The sequence below is a fragment of the Electrona antarctica genome (assembly GCF_951216825.1).
Source record: "Electrona antarctica genome assembly, chromosome: 23".
Taxonomy (NCBI): Eukaryota; Metazoa; Chordata; class Actinopteri; order Myctophiformes; family Myctophidae; genus Electrona; species Electrona antarctica.
Genome location: NC_136804.1, coordinates 3,249,011 through 3,269,511, shown reverse-complemented (window position 1 = coordinate 3,269,511; position 20,501 = coordinate 3,249,011). Strand labels below are relative to the sequence as shown.

At 41.9% G+C, this 20,501-nt stretch overlaps 1 protein-coding gene across 1 annotated transcript in view; it reads left to right on the top strand.

Annotated features, from left to right (window-relative positions):
• The first annotated feature begins 270 nt into the window (after positions 1-270).
• The window catches only part of arid2 (AT-rich interactive domain 2), a 57,112-nt gene continuing 36,881 nt past the window's right edge, over positions 271-20,501 (top strand). The window contains exons 1-5 of the mRNA XM_079494864.1: positions 271-852; positions 972-1,065; positions 2,031-2,128; positions 13,363-13,496; positions 20,138-20,356. Coding sequence (XP_079350990.1) covers positions 761-852; positions 972-1,065; positions 2,031-2,128; positions 13,363-13,496; positions 20,138-20,356 — 637 coding nt within the window. The 5' untranslated portion in view covers positions 271-760. The remainder of the gene's footprint in view (positions 853-971; positions 1,066-2,030; positions 2,129-13,362; positions 13,497-20,137; positions 20,357-20,501) is intronic.

Genomic DNA, 20,501 nt, shown 5'->3' with positions numbered 1-20,501 from the left:
ATAATAGACTCGTGTCTCCAGTAGCCTACAAGCTCAATTTAGAGACAATTAAAAGCTAGTACATTATTGATGTGTTGTGTTTATTTGGATTTTTTTGGGGGGTGATCTATTTAAGATACGAGCACCCCCTTCCCCCGCACGACCTGCAGCTATTATTCCATCGTTGCCCTAAAACATTTCCAATGAACGTCGTTAAGTTGCAGATGAGCCCTTAAAAAAGAAAACAGTGTCTATTGTTCCAATGAACGCTGTGTGTGTGTGGACGGGGGGGCGCCGCACGCAGGCAGTGTTGCTGGGTGGACGCAGGGGGCGCTGTTGCACGCATGGCAGGTCGGACTCGCGGCCTTCAACATCTTTTTGTCTGAGCTGAACTGGATCTCCCTCTGCCGCTCTACAGTCAGTGTGTGCGATATAACACACTGTCAAACCACTCCACAAACGAATAACAATCGCGACCAGAAAAAAAGCATTAATTGAACATCTCCTGTCATGGCATTTTTTAATTTGCCGGTGGAATCGCTCGTGTCTGTTCGCTAGAACTTAGTCCTTTAACCAAGGGGCTTTGAATCGGCTTGCTTTTTCTGTGTGCATCAGTCTTTATTAGCGAAGCCGAGCTGGCGCTCTTCTTTGCTATCAGCTATTTCTTTAACTTTTTTAAACACTCAGCTTCGCGAATGACTGAGCGCCGGCGGAGTATGGGATCCTTGGTGTCTTAGGAAGCGAGTGAGTGGGGTTTTTGGCCGTTTTGCATGCAAAAACAATGGCAAATTCGACGGGAAAAAATCTACCAGATCAGCGAAGGAAAGGACAGGCTTTCCTGGACGAGCTGCGGCAATTTCACCAAAGCAGAGGGTGAGAATGGGGCGGTTTTTATTCCCCGTGAAATATAACTTTAAATTCACCTTTTTGCACACAACCACAAATTAGACAAAACTGTTATTTAGACACACATGTGTTTATTATCCTTTCAGATCGCCGTTCAAGAAGATTCCTATCGTGGGTGGGAAAGAGCTGGACCTCAATGCTCTCTATATCAGAGTGGTTTCTTTAGGTGGATTTGCTAAGGTGAGTAGTGTGGAACTAAAAGTAGGATTTTTTCGCACACTCTGCTCCCCGTGGAGTCTACCAGTGAGTGGACCCGCTCTGCAACTCTGTTGTATGACATCCCGGGGACGTGTGGGATGCATAATATTTATAAAAGAATCACGGGGGTTTGGTGGTTGGCCTTGTGCTAGTTTTTGCCTTGTCTAATGCAATGTGGTGGCTGGCTTCTTGTGTTGTGTATGGTTTGAATGTAAAGTCCCCCCACCGATCATCGGGCAGAGCCTAGAGTGTGCAGTTGGAGCAACTCAAAATTAGCGGGCACGTATAACATCGATTATCAGCACACACAGTTGGGAAAACAACGGCTCGCCGCGGGGGGCCACGGCGTTTTGTGTACATTTTTGGCCGATAGTTTTTGGGGAAGCTTTGCTTTTCAGAGCCCATAGCCATCTTTGGCTTCGGCTTCCAATGGCCGATCACAAAATGTAGGCCTCAACAACAGGCCCATGTTTCTAGTGAATACAGTAAATGTAGAAAATGAGCCCAAGTCGAGACAGGTACGCCGCAACCCAAAGCATTTGGTTGATGGGGACAATAAGTTGACTCGAGTTTGGTCCGATATGTTTGCACGCTTAAAGCAAGCCAGAAAGTCAAGTTAGCCTGTTAGCCCGGACTGCTAACTAGCAACAACAGTAACGGATAGTAGCTAAAGAAAGCCACTGAGAACAAACCGATGGATCAATTGTAAAATATCCTGGATGTTAACATCAGTTATTATACACATTTTTACCCGGTTTCTTCAAATAGAATGACGTTTTGTTACGTTTTCAGTTATTTTCAGCTGCTCTCTTATTGATCAGAAATTGTGATATTTGCCTTATTGGGGGAAGCTGAAGTAAAGACCAGATGGTTGAAATGTAACTGACTGTCCTCTTGCTATGCCGGCATCCTGGTTTCCTAATGTATGAATGAAATTTCCTTGACAGGTGTCTGACAAGAACCAATGGTCTGAACTTGGAGACGAGTTTCACTTTCCCAGGAGTTGTTCCAACGCTGCATTTGCTTTAAAACAGTACTACCTGAGGTAAGTGGCATGGCCATGCAGCACTCTTCCTCTCACTCAGACAGGCACCATGTGGCAAATGTTTACAAGTGGTAAGATGCAGCCAGTAGGATGTGACCATTCAACAATCCAGCGTTGTAGGTTTTCTCCACAGACGGAGGAAGGAGGCTAGTAGCAGTTGCCTCTCTTTTTGAAAGGCAAAGCACTTGTCAATTCTGTGAAAGCTCTTCGTAGCAAGGGTGATGATTGTAGCCTCTGGCCGTTTTTTGTAGATAAAGAATGAGCTGTTCGTGTCAGGATAGAATTCTCTAGCAAAAATGTTTTCTGTGATCTCATTCATTTTGGAACACAGTCTTCAAGAATGCTCTCCAGTTGGGACACATAAGAATAATGGTGACTATTCCTATTGTAATATAGCACATTCTAGCCCAAGTGTTTTTGGTTTGGTTTGGTTGGTATCATGGCCACTGATTGAAAAGATGTGCTTGCTGTAAGGAGGTAGCAGCCTAATTTTCGACATAATCGGCTGCTCTTGATGTGAGCTCGGTGTTGTAGATGCTGCCCTCCTCAACAGCTGGCATTTGTGTTTAGTCTCTGGGCTGCCGTCTTTTCTTTTTCCCCATGAAATGATTGTCCCCAGATTACAGAACCTGCCTGGGGTGGGGTCATCTTTCAAGCAGGAAAATACATAATATAGCCCATCCTGAATAGTTTGTCAGCCGCTGTGGGACATTGGTTTATATTCTTCTAAGAGAGTATTCCCTAAATGTTTTGAGTCATGAATGGACTAAAGTCTCTTCACTGCTGAACTGAAGTTGTATGGTTTGATAAGGTGCGTAGGAGACGGGAGAGGTGGTACAAGAATGTGCACCCTTGTAAAGTTGTAGTTAGTTACTAGTTGCTGAGCTTATCGAGGTTTCCTTTACTTAGCGCCTACTGTGGATGTGTAGATGAAAGGCATTTGTGAATGTTGTGGTTGTTCCATATCCTCATATATGAAGGTCGTAAAGCAATTTTTTCCGGGGCAATAATTCCTGCTTGTATAGTAGTGGCTTAGTTACACACACACTGTTTAGGTGTAAGTGAGCAATGGTGTGGGAATTTTCTGATTTTTTTTTTGCAGCCTTGACCTTGTGGGGCCAAATGATCACCAAATGTTTTTGGATTGGTCTTGCTTTTGATTCAAAGGGCTTAGTTTATTAACCATACCGGAGATACCAGCCACATAACAACAACAACCCGACCCAACGTTGATCTGATTAATTTAACTTCTAAAAGATGTGTGTAGAGTTGCTGTTTTGCTCAGAATGGCTGAACAAAATGCATAAGCAAGACTTCTAGATGATGTGATTACTTGATGAGAGAAAGCTGAGAACAGGACAGGTGAAATGCACATTCGAGTAGACCACTTGTTGTGCCACAGCAGCCGTTGGAAATATTTGATCAAATGTTTCTCTGTTGCAACTCTGCCTGCATAGAATATTATAGGCGACAAGCAGCTACAAACTCTACACTCAAATCACTCCCATAGTAGCGATGGACTACCCTTGGGGTTGACACTAAGGTCTCAGAGGCACTGGCCCATCGGGCAAGTACAGGTCATGTTCTACTTGCCCAAAGGTCATGCCCACTTGCCCGAAAAGTAAATTGTGCATTTTAAAATGATTTAAAATTTGAACTACCGTTCAATTTAACATTACATTTATCTGGGGCTGTTATCTCTTACTTCAATTTGTATGCCAAGTACCTACATAGCTATGAATATGACTATGGGTTCACACTATTTGTAAGTGTAGCAACAGTGAAAACAGCACATGGGTAAACAGTGCTCTTATTTTACATTCCACAGACCAGAAGATATAGCGCTCTGGCCACGTTCAGGTGTTTAGACAGTTACATCGTGTTGTGTTTATAGACAGTTGCGTCCCCTCTCAAACAAGCACTTGCCCAGTCGGGCAACCTGAAAGCAAACGCCACCTGCCCGAAAGTTTTATTTACCTGCCATGGGCAGGTGGGCAACCCTTGGTGTCAATGCCTGCTTGACATACTGATGCTAGTGTTTTGCTGACCACTGCTACATGTTGTTTATTTGCTCACCAATTTAGTTTTTGTTTGTTTGTGCCTATTCATTTTTGTTCATTAGATAACTCGGTTGTTTTTTTCTTCCTGCCAAAGCTTGTGTCCTACTGTTCGTTCCATCAGTTGGGAAACGTAACAACTGAGAACCTTCTGTCAATTATACGTTTACCTGTGAGAATTGTATTTATCTTTATTTATTTTTGATTGCTTGTCAAAATTGGCGGCCTTCCTTTAGTTCTGTCAGTTGGTAACGTAACAACAACTGAGAGGACCTTCTGACAATGATATTGTGTTGTCGTGTAGCCATGCAATTGTATTCATCTATTTTGAGTCTTTGTAGACTGTTTATCGTCAGAGACGTAACTTGTCACTGATTGTAGAACGTTAGTGCATCATTGAACGGCATTTTAGCTCTGCCTGTTTTGCTCTGGTTTAGGTACTGTATCTAAAGCAGTATCGGTACATCAGCCATTGTAATTCTCTGTGCATGCCCTTTCTGAAGAGTAGTGAAAAACCAACCGAACCGACAAGCTATATATATATATATATATATATATATATATATATATATATATATATTTAGTCTCTGATCATCAGTCCATCTTTCAGAGCATGATATGATGGTCATGAGGCTCTCTAGCCAGTAGTCCTTCCTCTAAGTCTGCACTAATACTCTGTCATTAATAAATGAGGCCCAGTGTTTAGAAGTATGGCACTAAACTTCTTCTAACCTCTTTTTGAATTACAGTGAAATAATCCTTCTTGCACATTCGTGCTAATATGGGATGGGGTCATCTGCACTTTGTAATGTCTTTTAATATGTTGGTTGAACTACATGGTTTGCCACTTGTCCATTGTTCCAATGGTTGGTTGTTTGGAATTGGATTATGTCCTACCCACATCCAGTTAGGATTCCTGTGGCAGATCTAATGTGGATCATGGTTTTTACTACATCTTAATTCCCATCTCGTTGGTTTGGTTCCAGCGGGTGGTATAGTGTCACATGATTGTGTGTTTGTGGGATTGTGCTGCACCATCGCCTCTCATGGGCTGAGTGGTCTCACAGCAGTGTCGATTTTGACAGCAAAGTTTGATTTAGTCATAGTCCTTTGAATGAAATTCCATTTAGTTTTAGTCATATTTTAGTTATACAATGTTTTAGTCGACTAAATATAAGGTTTAAGTCTACTAAATATACAAATTGCATTTTGACGGGCCTCGATGGAGTCATAATGGCAGATTTTACCCTTGGTTGCATGCTGAAAATGGCAGATCTACAAGCTCGCAACTAAATCAAATGATCTCTTCTCCACTAGTCCCTCCCTAACATTTTAGCCTAGTTTTTATTTGTTGACAAATTATTGTCAGTATATTTAGTCATAGTTTTACTCATCATGTCATGGCCTGGTTTTTATTTAGTTTTCGTCAGTGAAAAAAGGAAACATTTTTTCTTAGTTTTAGTCAACGGAATCAACACTGGCACTATCCCTTCTCATGGGCTGGCAGTGTCTCTTGGCATCATCCAACTTCAAACACGCTGTAAGTTTGTAACTGATATGACTGAATAAAAGGTACCATTGTGAGACTGCTATTGCATTGTAAAGATTCGTAATGCGTAATTGAACATGCCAGTTTGCTGATGTTGTTGATACCGTTTTGACAACCTACACGAAGGGCAGTCCGGTTGAACCCAAACCAAATGCTTAATTTCAACCTTTTGTTTGCACTCCCACTCGATTCCCAACAGGAGTAAGTAATGCCCAAGCATATCACCTAGGAACCATTTTCAGTTAACCCTCTAGACTCACTGATACGGAAATATGCAAAATAACCACTTATGTCAACAACGTCCTTGCACGGCGGTTCCTCGAAAAACAGATCTTGTATCTCAAAAGGATTGTTTTACCTGCATGAATAACCCATTTTGGGCGGGAACCCCTTTTGGTGTTAGCTGGGGATATAAAACCACGCTGTAGTCTGTGAAATCCAATGGCTAAGCTTTGTTTATGCATGGCAATAATAACAATCAAAGGCTACTTAACCCATTCTGACCTGAGATCAGATTCTAAAAATGTCTTCTACATCCTGACAGTTTTCTGAAAAAGCTATGTTTCTGTGTCAGTCGTTCTTCCATTTTTCAAAAATAGCAGAGCTACAAGATCGTAGCGCGCCACTCGGTGGCGCGCTATGAGCTTGTAGATCTGCTGTTTTTCAATAGCTAAAGCATAACATGATGCTAACACCAAAAGGGGTTCCCGCCCAAAATGGGCTAATTGAGAGTGCAAGAGAATAGTTAGTGGTGTGGTAGCAGTGTTTATTTTGACAGCAATTATTTTTATTGTAGTTTTAGTCATAGTCTCTTGGAATAGTTTTCATTTAGTTTTAGTCACCTGGAATGTTTTAGTGTTAGTCTAGTTTTAGTCGACTAAATATCAAGATTTTAGTCGACTAGTTGATTTGGTCGATTCAAATTTATTTTGGCGGGCCTTGATGCCATCGTAATGGCAGATTTTACACTTGCTGAAAATAGCCGATCTACAAGCTCACAACGTGTTGCGTTGTGAGCTTGTAGATCTGCTATTGTCAGCATGCAAAGTGCAAACCAACTTATACTGGATCTCTTGTCCACTAGTCCCTTTTTTTCTGTCTATAGTTTTAATTTGTTGACAAAATTGTCAATATATTTAGTCTTAGTTTTAGTCATCATAGCTTAGTTTTAACCCATTTTGTGCGGGAACCCCTTTTGGTGTTAGCATTATGTTATGCTTTAGCTATTGAAAAATAGCAGATCTACAAGCTCATAGCGCGCCACCGAGTGGCGCGCTACGAGCTTGTAGGTCTGCTATTTTAGAAAAATCGTCAGTGGAAAAGGGTAGTCGACGGACATTTTTCGTCATAGTATTGTGTGTGTGCCGTGGTGGTACTGGCCACATCTTTGAGCTGCCTCTCTCTCTCTGTGTCACTGTATTATTTGGAGCCCGTTTGTAATTTTAGTTGCCTTTCGCCAGTGTTGGCCACCACTGATAGCCTAATCTTTTCCCCTCAGTGTTCTTTCTGACGAGCACACATATCAGTGTTTTCCTTTCAACTAGAACTTGAATTTGGTGTCGGGTGGTTTGAGTTTCTTTCCGTTTAACCCATTTAGGCCCGAGTGGTGCTCAAACATTTTCATGTCAAGGACCCCCATAAATATATGTATTTGGCCACCGACCCCCATCTGAAAATATGTTGTTCCAGTGACCCCCCCCCCCCCCCAGAAGCAAAGATTTGAGTTAAAAACATTCGCTCTGAAAGAATATATATTCAAATATTTGCGCCTCATTTTCACGATTTTAAAAAAATAGCAGACCTACAAGCTTGTAGCACGGCACCGCGCTATGAGCTTGTAGATCTGCTATTTTTCAATAGCTAAAGTATAACATAATGCTTACAACACCAAACGGGGTTCCCGCCCAAATTCAACCAACCATTGGTCCGGGGACCACCAGTGGTCTTTGAGGGATTTCCAGGTGGTCCCCAGCTAAACGAGGTAGCGTTGGTAACTAAGAACTTCAACTCTTGAGAGTGTTACATTTTGGTTTCATTTTACACTCGTTACATTTTTGTTAAACACCTGCATTACTTAATTTACAAGAAGGTCTACATAATTGGAAATGTCGATCAACGATTTGCTGTTATCTCTCCTGTGGTACCAACATCAATACAGCATGGAATTGTGGACAAATCCTATCCAACGACAACAACATATTGTCTTGGGTCTGAGAGGCTAAATCTCATCAAATGGTGGTCCGTGGCTCAAAATGCTGAATAAATAATGGGCCTTGATATGAAAATGGTTGAAAACCACGGTTCTAGAGTTAAGCTGTAGAGTTACTAGGGTAGACTCTGTTGTGTGCCATGGCTGCAGTGTGTTTACATTCAGAATTAATTCTTTCCGAAGAGAGATTCATACACTGTTCACAACTGTATACATTGTATTCTTTGTTCGACCAAAGCATTAATTCATTTGGGAATATTACTTTTGGACATGGGCAAGGTGGTTCCACTTCCAGCCTGCAAAATAATGCACGTATTAAAAACGGAGAGGAGCGTTCGGAATGTGTGTGTGTGTGTGTGTGTGTGTATTCTTTACACACACGCACGCACACACATCCAGATTCAAGCGGTATATACTGTACCAGCCCTCCAGTCCAAACCCGAATGAAAATGAATTCGGGTCAGACCAGAATGGAATATTCTATCTATTCCAATTGAGGTGTTTACATGAGCATTTCTTTAGGGGCGCCTGCCCCTCCTATGCCCAGCTTTTCAGGTTTGTGTAAACGCAAACATGGAAGACAAAAGTGAGGACGTAAATACAAAAGCGTGATTGGGTGGAAGATGTGCCATTGGTTGAGCATCGCATAACGATTGTGCCACGGGAGACACCCGTTGTGTGTGTGTGTATGTATGTATATATGTGGCTGGTAGAGAGATGTCAGACTTTGTGCAACACTCGAGATACAATAGTGGACCACTTGAGCTACGCCCGTGGCTGTTGTATGATAATAAGAGGATTGGCTGATTTTGGCTTTCTCACTCAAAGGCTTTCAGCTTTCAGGAAGAAGCTGGGAATACTGGTGTATTACTGTATTCCCAGCATATTTAATATATTATTATTAATTGCATATACAAGGCGGAAAAGTGAGGACGCAAATTGTGATTGGCCAGAATGAGATGATGTATTGATGATAAGAGCGCCCCTCACGTCACACGGGTGTGATTTTTTTAGTCATTCTGAATACAAGTGGAATATATCTGTAAACGCAGCCTGCCTGAGACATCACTAATGGTCATATAGACTGACCAGCCTCTGTGCTGCCCGAGACATCCCTAATGGCCATGGACTGACCGGATTGAAGCTGATCATTTGCAGTCTTGTAAATCCACGTTTAATATGCTCTGTCCCTTGGCTATAGAGTACATTGTGTGCTGTTTTTCTATGCCATCTTTCCATTTAGACTCTGCACGTTGTTTCATATATTGGGCGTGTTTTAAGGTATCACTTGCGGTGTATTTCTTTGTACTGCAGCCATTCGATTCCTTCTGGACACAGTGGTAGAGTGAGCCACCACACAAGTCTGCCTGTGTTGCCGTTTGTCGTATGATCTTTCTTAATGTCTCTTACCCAAGTATAACCTCTTGTCGTTTACCTTGTTTAGAGATGTTCTGCTCACTGAAACCTCTGCCCAGATTTCCCTAGAAATTAGCATGTTATTGTCTCTGTATGTATGGCTGTGTCTATGTCCAGTAGGGGGCGACCAATTCACACACACTAAGGGCATTTGGACGAGCAGACGGTTGAGCGTAATCAAATCCTGTGTATCTGCACTTGTTTGATCCACTTGACCTTAAATAACGTCAGTCCACTGAACATTTGTTTGTTGCCACACGTCCTCTCGTCATCACATGGAAGCTGCCTATCAAGGCATCGGGGCAAGTGCATTTCCCATGCTTCCACCAGCTGAAAACACTAAACCCATTAAGACATGGAGCGTATACCTCTGTCACCTTCGCTTTAACCATTATTTTAAACATTAGCTGTTGGAAAAACAGCTAAAGTGTCGCCTTACGAGCCTGTAGATCTGCCATTTGTGAAAAATCGTGAAAACGTGTGCACTGCAAATCTTTGAATATATATATATATTTTGGGAGGTCCCTGGAACAAAATATTTTGAGATGGGAAGTCGGTGAGCAAATACATAATTTTTGTGCTCCTTGACATGAAATGGTATGAGAACCACTGATATAGAAAAAAAAAACTCATGATTTAGATTTAGATTTGTAGAATCGGGTCTTAATGTGGGTCAAATAAAAACATGCATGTTTTAACATGATGGCCAAGTGTAGTGTAGTTGGTGTGCTGCTGCATCCCCCTTCAATGGTCGTCAAAGTGCAGCCATTGAAAAGGTGAATTTCCTCGAGCGGTTTGGTTGTTTGTCACGTGCGAGAGCCGAGATGGCAGCGGCAGTGTTCATCCTCCCTCCCATCATTTATCAAAAGGGGAAGTGCAGACTCGCTCGAGCAGCTGCAGTTGACTCCCCCCCCCCCCCCCCCCGCCTCACATCATGCCCGCCCCCCCCCCCCCCCCCTCAGCCCTTTCTGCCCGTGCCCAGACAGCGTTTGATGACGCTGCGCGTTGTGTAAGTGCACGCAGGGCCGGGGCGCCTCTCTCGCTCCCTCTCTCTCTCTCTCTCTCTCTCTCTCTCTCTCCCTCTCTCTCTCTACAAATGGAGGCTGTAGGGTATTTATAGTCCAGTGTGTCATGCACAGCCAACGGACGGGGGATTACCTTGGCCAACGGTGAACCAGCCGGGGCCTCATTCAGAGACGGGCGCGCTCTCTGTGACTCAACGCTGGCACTGAGGGTGCTTTTATTTTGGTTTTTGCGCTGAGCTGCATGCGGTTTGACATACTATATTATCACTGTTGAGGTATTTTTGTTTTGCTGTCGACATTTGTGACTGTGCGTTTTGTTTTGTCTGATTGTTTTCGCAAGCTTAACCATATATTTAACCAAAACTACCCACGACTCCATCCATAGATCTAGTACTGAGCCAGGGGTGTCTTTAGAGTAAACGGCTGCTGTGAGCCCGTGACATGTTGAAATGGAGAGATGTCTAATTGTTTTGCTAAAGTTCTCTGTCATGCGTTGTTTGAGCTGTGTAGCAGTCGCTGTTAACAAGTGAGCTATATAAACACTACCACTACTGTGTGTGTGTGTGTGTGGAGTGTGGACCATGGCATGTCTCTTTGTTGAGAGGTTTTGTTTTGCCTTTTTCGAAGTCTTAAAAGTACTGAGTTGCCTCTGATGTTAGACTGGAGATAGATAGTAGAGTCAAGTAGTCCAAAGGTGAATGTAATTCCATAGCAAGAGTTAATGGTGTTAATGTTTGCACACTGTGTCATAACTATTTGAGAAAAGGATGGATTTGTCCTGCTCTCAGGCATTTGAGAAACGGTCAGGTCTGTTCAGGAGACATTGTTGGGGTACATATTCGCTGTGGTGCTACTAGGAAACAAAATCCTCCGCCCAGAATCTTAGAAATACGTTTAGAATGGTCTCTCTGTCAAAACATTTCATTGAGCATCCAACCGATGCTCAATGTCTTGTGATTGAAAGATAAGTGGTTGCATTTCAGTAACCTGAAAGGGAGAAAAAAAGGTTTTTAATGGCTTTTACATTTCAACCTTTGTCATTGAAAATGTACTACATTGTGCTTAAAGAGTGGGGATTCTGAAACTTGTGCCAAAGACCTCTGAATAAATATGCATTTGGCTAGGGGCCACTATTGACCGACTGAAATGCTGGCCAATCTTGTAGTTGTATGCTAGTATAGTATGAATTACGTTTGGCACACTATTAGTGTGAGTTTGTCTGTGGGAGGAATGGAGGATCATGTTCTTCTTAGACTATGTTAAATGAAATGGTGGCCAGATACGACATTTTTATTTTGTCTGTTGTCTGAAGAATCATGATGTGATCACAATGCAATACCACGCGGACAAAATGTATTCAACATGTTTTGGTCTTGTTGTCATGTATTCTCAAAATGTCAGACCTGAAGGGGAAACAGTGATGGGTTAAAAACAAATAATCATTATCCCCAATATATAACCTTTCATATTGTTCATAAAAACATGTATACATTAAATATACTGTATTATTATTATTATAATTGTTTATACTAGTGTTTGTTCAGTATCAGTGGTCTCTCCAGCTCTTTCAAAAACAGAAAATACATTTCAGCTGTGTTGCCCATTTCAGCCAATCAAGAGTGGGTACCCATTTATCAGCTCTATTAAATTTATACTAGTGTTCCAGTTTTGTCTAATTGTTTGTGTCATAACTTCCAGTTCCACTTGTTTAATCTAATCTATCTATATCCTGTCTGAGGTCTCCGTCCTGACTGGATGAAATTGGTAACCCGACCTGAAAGTGAACCTTCTGTTTACTAAAGAGCGTGAGAGACAGGGAGACCCCTGTTAGTGAACAAACGCTAATGGGGCTCTCCCTGGGAGGGAGGTACCAATGAGTCTCAGAATATAGAGCTATTATCCCTTATGTATTGTCTCCACCAGGCCGAAGGTGTGTTTTGCACTCCGTCCGTGCATCCGTACGTCCGTTAACGGCTAATCTCCGGCACCGTTAACCCGGCCGATGCCAAACTTTGCACATACACTCCCTGGATGCCAACGACGAGGCCAACGCAAATCGTTACACAGTATCTCTATAGTCATGTGCTCAAGATGGATCTGTACACTATTTCATGGCTATAAACCTGGGCTTCCAAGGTTTGCAGGATTGGCCTGTTTAGAACAAAAACCCTCATGAACGCAGCGTGCAATTTACGTACATTATTTCCATGCACTTTCCTACTAGTTTTAACAATAATCACTTGCCCTACCCTACCTAGAATAAGACGACACAGCCTTTTCCACCAACATTCGTCGATAACCAATATCGACAAATATAATACAATATAACAAGGTTCCCAGTTTCCCACGGTCATGAAATTCCTGGAAATATTTTGAAAAAACATTTTCCAGTCCTGGAAAAGCTTTGGGATTTATCAAGGGTCCTGGAAAAATAGTTGGCTATGCAGTGTTTTTGGCTATTGATTTTGTTAATAAAAAAAACCTTTTCCAAAACATAACATTACATGAAATGTGTAACATAAGTCGCTATTCGCCAAATGGGCTGCGTGATTGCAGCCTAATGTGTACCTGTACGTGATAGAAATAACAGATCTACAAGCTCACAACGTGCTGCAGCGGCATCCTATGCCCTAGGATAGTTGCTGTAGCAAAACATTTGGAATAGAAGCATATATATATATATATATATATATATATATATATATATATATATATATATATATATATATATATATATATATATATATATATATAGCATTCTATGGCATTGCACACAGGAGTAAGAGACTCATTATTGCGCTTAATTGTTATGCCTGGAAATTGGGTTAAATAGTCTGGAAAAGTTTTGTAAATGTGTGGGAACCCTGATAACTTTATCATATCAGGAGGAGCACTCTTTGACCTGTCATAGAGTTCTAGTTTCACCCAATGTAATGAAAGGACTGATGTTTGTGTGTCGGTCCTCCGTCTCTCCACAGATACCTGGAAAAGTATGAAAAGGTCCACCACTTTGGCGAGGATGACGACGAGGCTCAGCCGGGGAATCCCAAACCCTCTCTTCCAATCGGTGCAATCCCCTGCTCTTACAACTACCAGCAACACACTGTATCAGGTAGGTTCCTAGCCGCAATTTGCAAAATAATTTATATTTTAAATAATGGGTTGAATCTAGAGTTTGGGAAAAGGCAGTCCTCACTGTATTGTAGCTCACAGGGTAATTTTATTTGGACAAGAAAGTACTGCCGAAGCAGACAACCCGCAACACTCCAGGTTAGAATAAAGTTCTTACGGTGCAAGGCTCGAATATACAAGTTGAAATGAAGAAAATGCCATTTTCTTCATTTCAACTAATTTTATTTGGAGACAGACAACGTTTCGACCACAACCGGTCTTCGTCAGGTATGGGTACACAAACAAAAGTAGGCGTGTTATATACAACAGCATAGGGGCGAGTTGACAATGAACAAGCCGTTTTTGCAATGCGGATAATTACTGACACACCCACCGCATCTACAGAGTACGGCTGAGTATTTATCAAGCCAAGGGCTCATAGAATAAAACTAATAGTGGCACTACGGCCAACTGTTATAAAATACTTTTAGGGAAGTCGAGGGTAAGGTGGCAGGAAAATGGATAAATTACTGCAAACCTAAAATCACACCCGTGTGAAGTGAGTGGTGCAACTCTGTGTGGGGGGTTCCAGACCCACAGGAACGCGCCGGCCCGGTTCTGGCGAGCCGCCCCGTGTCTGAAACGGTCGAGAAATGACAGAGTTACCATGTGGGTGTCCTGGGGTGGTCCCTGGAACATCCAGAACCCTAGGAACGTGCCCAGGGGGGCACCCTATGGTTGCACCACTCAAAAACCTGTAGCTTTTTTAGAGATGTGCGTACCTCCCTTTTGGATTCTCTTGAATCTAGAGTTGCAATACCCTCCATTGACAGCCCGGCATTGATCCAAATAGAAATTTCCGATCTGCTTGTATTAAATGACGTTAAACTCGCCAACATCGCTGTCTTTCTATAATTCTCACTTAGGCCAGATGCTACAACACCACAAGACATGTGTTTAGTTCGGCTGATCCAAAACTACAATATGATGTGGTTTGGGTGGGCGGGATCAGAGATTTTGTGACTCAACTGCCCGAACTAGTTCGGCTTCTGTGATTGGCCAGGTTGGTGGTCGCATTGTTTCCGCATTCATTCAGCCCGGCTTCAAGTTCATTCTGTCAGCAGGGAAGTGAGTGAAAAGCAGCGATACGTTTGGAACAGACACAAGCCAACTTCCAGGAAAATCTCTCTATAGTGTGTGTGCGTGTGCGTGTGCGTGTGCGTGTGCGTGTCCGTCCGTCCCTCCGTCCGTCCGTCCGTCCGTCCGTCCACTCGCCAGCAACGGCGCAGTGTTTTGTTTTCATTTTTTCCCTGCCAAACTGACTTCAGATGGTCTGTTGTCGTATCGGCTACCTTAACCGGGCCCCTCTCCCGCGCTAGTTTTTCTTGCTCACCAATCAAACCTTTTAGATAGTTTAAGTGCTGTCAGCAGCGTCTGCAGCGGGACATCATTCAAGTGGAGTTTTTCTTGTAGTTTATTTTAATCTTCTTCGACGCTGCCTTTGGAACAAAGCTGGTTGTCATGTCTGTCTAGTTACGGTATGTATTATTGTGGTACCACCACGTATAAGAGGATGCTGTTTAACGACTGCTTAGTTTACATGGATTAAAGTTCTCAGTCGCCACGACTGATTTCACTCTTTTGGATTCCACAGAAGCCAAGCATGCCTTCTATGAAAGCACCGTGCACCGCTGCGACGTGTTGTGAGCTTGTAGAGCTGCTTGTAGAGCCTGCTAGCTTATAGATTGGCTTTTCGGTTATCCTCTTTAACCCATTTTGACCTACGTAAGTTCGATTCTACAAATGTCATCTAAATCATGACAGTTTTCAGAAAAAAACCTATGTTTCCATATCAGTGGTTCTCAAACTATTACATGTCAAAGACCCCCAAAATTATATGTATTTGGCCACCGACCCACATCTGAAAATATGTTGTTCCAGGGACCCCCCCAGAAGCAAAGATTTGAATTAAAAGTGTTCGCTCTGAAAGAATATATTCAAACATTTGGGCCACATTTTCACGTTTTTTCAAAAAATAGCAGACCTACAAGCTCGTAGCGCGGCACTCTGTGCCGCGCTATGAGCTTATAGATCTGCTTTTTTTCAACAGCTAAAGTACGACATAGTGCTTAAAACACAAAGGGGTTCCCGCCTAAAATGGGTTTAGATTAAAATATATTGGAAGTAATCAAACTAGCAATGGAATGTTTAGAAGCAGGTTTCCTAAAAAATTAATGGTCTCGGAAATGTCATAAAAGCAAAGGTTAATTCCTCAAATCTGTGATTTCTTCAACTGGTTGGCTGTACGTGGAACAGCCACGACATGGGTTTAGAACCATTATACCAAAACATCATCAAACCCTCAGTCATGAGATTTTATTTTTGCTTTATTCCATGATTTTAGTTTGTCCCTAAATTGGCTGCCAGTGCCTTCACACTTATTTCACTAATCGTTGGTCAGAAGGGATGACACTTGTGACTCACACTTTTTCCATAGTTTGTTATTCGGTCGTCTTGACTAAACTCACCGCGTCAAACAGTCTCGTCTTTCAACAATCGCGTAATTTAAATTCCCTGTTTAAATTCTGTTGTGAAGGAACCTTATCTAGTGGTGCATGAACTAAGTATGGTGAGGTTGGCCCTGACCATACTTCAGTTAATGCTTAAATTAAGATAATTCTCTCCACCATTACCAACAGAGTCATTTCTGTGCTGTCATTTATAGAAGTGAAGTCGGCGCTAAATTGATGCAGACAAATGATTCACTTAGTTTGAACATGTATTATTTAAAAGCCAAGGGCCTTGGGGATATGTTGTTGGAAATTGTAAGCAAGTCGGTTTTCTATCACTGCTCTTCGGAGTCTAATACTATGCTGCCTATATTTACAATGACGTTTATTAAAATCAGGCTTTACATGCTGTGTAACAGCACTGCAGCATTATGCTAGTTATAATGATAGAATATTTATTATACTTATTAATTAAATTAACCTTTCAGTTTGACAGAAAACATTTGTTATTTATAGCAGATGTTCCCTGGAGCAGTTTGTTGCAGAGAGAGGAGTAAGTCAAAACACTATTCGTATCACACCTGGGAGTTGTCCAACAGAGCATGGTTCTTCCTGGGCTCTTGTTCTTTGGGTGGGGGAGTGGTTACATGGTCACAGTGTTTATTTCGTTGACTAAAACTATGATGAAATATGTCGACTTTTCTTTTCCAAAAACTAGGCCATGATGATGACTATTAACTATGACTAAAATATTCGTCAACAATTTCGTCAACAGATAAAAAGTAGACTAAAATGTTGGTGAGGGACTAGTGGAGAAGAGATAATTTTATGTTTGGTTGCGCTCAGATGTTGTGCACTGAAAATGGCAGATCTACAAGCTCAGTCACAACGTGTCGTGCTGCGCAGAGACATATAAAGGTACACGCCTCTTCCGGCTCTGGGGCGTGTGTTCTCGAGAGGGGGCAAAGCTTTCCAGAGATTCCTTGCGAAGCATAGCGGAAGCATGTGCGGAAACTTGCCAAGTTTAGAGTAACCTAGACTAACTGAAATATGACTACAACGAAATTATTTTATTCAAAAGACTAAAATCGAAATCCAAATTTGCTGTCAAAATCAACACTTCATGGTCATTATTATTACAAATGAGTCTGACCAGCTCTCTCTCTGATAGTTGAGACGAGCTACATTCCCCCCCCGTCCAGTTTCCTTGCCAGTCAGATTAGATTTCTTTCCAGTCACAAGATAATTTCGTCTGACAAATTGAGTTTAGGAAATGACCTCCATCAAGTATAAATGAACATGCGATGGCTCTGATTTGACGAAGCCTCTTTATTTAGGTGGAAATGGTCTTCTGCCACAGAACAGCTGCAGCAGTGTTTGTTTGCTGACTGCTTTTGACTTGCTCTAATTTTGTTGTTTTGACATTTATTGAACACGGTGATGTGCCCATCTTTTTTGTTTTAGTCATATCTTTGACTCGGCAACATGATCAGGGTGGTAAGTGACATAGTAGTAAAATGTTGGTACATTTAGCTGTAATGCAGCAGTTAACCAAATTGTGTGACAGTTCTATAAAACGACTTCCTCATTTGTAGGTCATGTTTTTTGTTAGAAAACGTGTTCTGATTTGGTGCATTTTATTTTTGATGGGATTATTGGAGAAAGCTCAACCAATACTCAAATCTTTCTTTTTTTTTCTTGGATCAACATTTGTCCATCTTCAATTGATGTATTAACCAAGGTTTAAGGCCTTGAATTGTGTTGTGTGAACTATGACGTTCTGATTCTGAATTGAAATGGCTGCAGAGACATTGAAATCACAATCTGGCAGTGGACTAGATTCTAGTCCCTAGAATACGGTATGCTTGTGCTGTCTTAGCTGTGTCAAATGATAGTTAATCAATATGCAGTTGGCTTTGGAATCTCTTGAACTGTTCTTTGCCATTATCTCTCCCCGGCAAGTTTTGGACTCTGGCCCGCAGCAACTTTTAATGTACTTAAATTTACAAAACATTGTGAGGCAAGTTGTTTTACATTGAAAAAGCTGTGGTCTTTCTGAAAGCGTGAGGGGAGAACTCGACTCACTGGAAGAAAAAAAAAGAAAGGGGAATCTTTTATTGAGTGACCATGAATCTCAGAAAGAGGCTGTTGCTGCAGCTATACAAGTTTGTCTGCTTAACTGTTCATCATCTTTCATCTGATTGATTCATTGTTGATGTTCTCTACATAAATAATTCATACTTAATGTAGATGGACTTTACGCCATGAAGAAATGGCCCTTTTTCTGTGGCGAACTTTCTGCTATTGATTTTCACAAGATGGCCGGAGAGATATGGTGTATGAGGTTAATAATCGAGGAATATACAGTTTTTATATATCCACCCATACTGTATAGCCTACTGATTGTTGATAGACTGCACAGACTTTCATTGACTTTATTGGACTGTTCATTCACTTTATTTTATCTTGGTTTGGTTCTTAGGTTCTTACCTTTACCTCTCCTGTGTTCATTCTCGCTGCTGCTATAGTCTCGCATAGCCAGACGGTTGCCTCCAACAATTTTCAAATGCTTCCGTCATAGTCTGGAACAATGGCAACTCTGATCATGACTCATGAGCAAGCGCTAAAGTGCAAGTGAAGCTTTCTCCCCTCTTCCGTCTTTACAATCATGCAAATGTATCCTAATATAAATCAAAAAAGAATCCCTAAGCATATACTGTATAGCTTGCTGTATACATCGAAATAATCTCAACATGTACTGTATAGCTTGCTGCTTAGCAGAAATGGATGTTAAAAAAATTCAATGTAAAGACATTTTAAAATATATTTTCGTGAATGGAAATGCCAGCTTCCTAAGTTGTAAGTAACTTCAGTGTAGTGTTGAGGCTTGGGGCTGAAACTTTAACCCCTTTTGGTGTTTTAAACATTGTTATAATTTAGCTATTGAAAAATAGCAGATCTACAAGCTCATAGCGTGCCACCGAGTGGCGCGCTTGTAGGTCTGCTATTTTTGAAAAATCGTGAAAATATTTATTTCAGAAAACTGGAGGATTTAGAAGTTTTTTAAATTTTGAGGTCAGGCCTAAATGGGTTAAGTAGTGTAGTGTACTAGTGTTGAGGCTTGGGGCTGAAACCTTTCAGTAGTCTAGTGTTGAGGCTTGGGGCTGTAACTTTAAGTAGTGTAGTGTACTAGTTTTGGCTAAGCATGTGTAGCTGCAGCAACAGGCCGTATGTAAGTGGCACAGCAACATGGCACTCAAAGAGCGGTGTTTTCTTTTTCTCCTCCAGCGTGTCTGAGCTGCACACCTGCTGCTTTCTAATGTCCACGGTCGGGTCCTTAATCTTTGGTGTGTGTTGAAAGAATCACGTTATTACTACCGACTCACTTGTTTGGTTCACCCTCCGTCTGCTCTCCAGTCATTGATGTGAATTGGAATGCCATGTTGTTTGACTACACATCCTCAATAGTGTCAAGATTTATTGATGTGTGAACAGGCCCAACTGGCCAAGTTTACAAATGCTGTATACAGTCGGGTGTCTGTTGGTTAACTTGCAATCATCCCGGACCCTGCCAAGAACTGTGTGCTGCTAATGTTTATTTGCCCGCCAATTGCATTACATTCTTTCCAACTGTTCAACATATGGGAGGATGCAAAGACATTCTATTTTTTAGTTGCATAGGCTTGTCAGTGTATGAATGATCTGCATTTCTGCACTGCCTTCATCCTAAATGCTGTAGAAACAGAATGTGCAGTTGCATTACAGCGGATCATATCTACAGTTCTTCAAAAACATAAGCCCAAATCTGCAGAAAACAACAACAGTGTCATACCTGAATTAACTTCTAAAATCTATTTAGACAAGTTTCCTGTATTTTCATCTGCTGCTCATACAGATGGGAGATCTTGTTCAAGGCCAGTCCTGCAATAATTGTGTGCTAAGCATAACTAAACTGGGTACATTCCATATTTTCCATTTTTATTTCCTTCTGAAAAAGATGCTGTTCTCAATTCAACAAAGCGTTTAACTCACTGCAGCCCTGCTACTTTGTATGCTCCCTGATATATATATATATATATATAGCTTGCATCATCACAAGTCTTAGTTTGTTCTTTGTTTTCCCTTTCTCCAGACTATCTCCGCCAAAGCTATGGACTGTCGACGGACTTTGTCCCGCCGTGCGACTACAACAAACTGGTGCTGTCTCTGCTGTCGGGCCTGCCCAACGAGGTGGACTTCGCGGTCAACGTTTGCACTCTCCTCTCCAACGAGAGCAAGCACGTCATGCAGCTGGACAAGGACCCCAAGCTGGTCACGCTGCTGCTGGCGCACGCCGGCGTCTTCGACGACTGTACGTCCAACCGCATCGCATCGTCTTTTATTGCAGTTTCAACCTTTCTCACATCACGGTCCATTATTTATTCTGCATTTGAGCCGTGGTCCACCATTGATGAGATTCAGCATCTCGGACCCAAAACTTGTGGACAAAACTAATA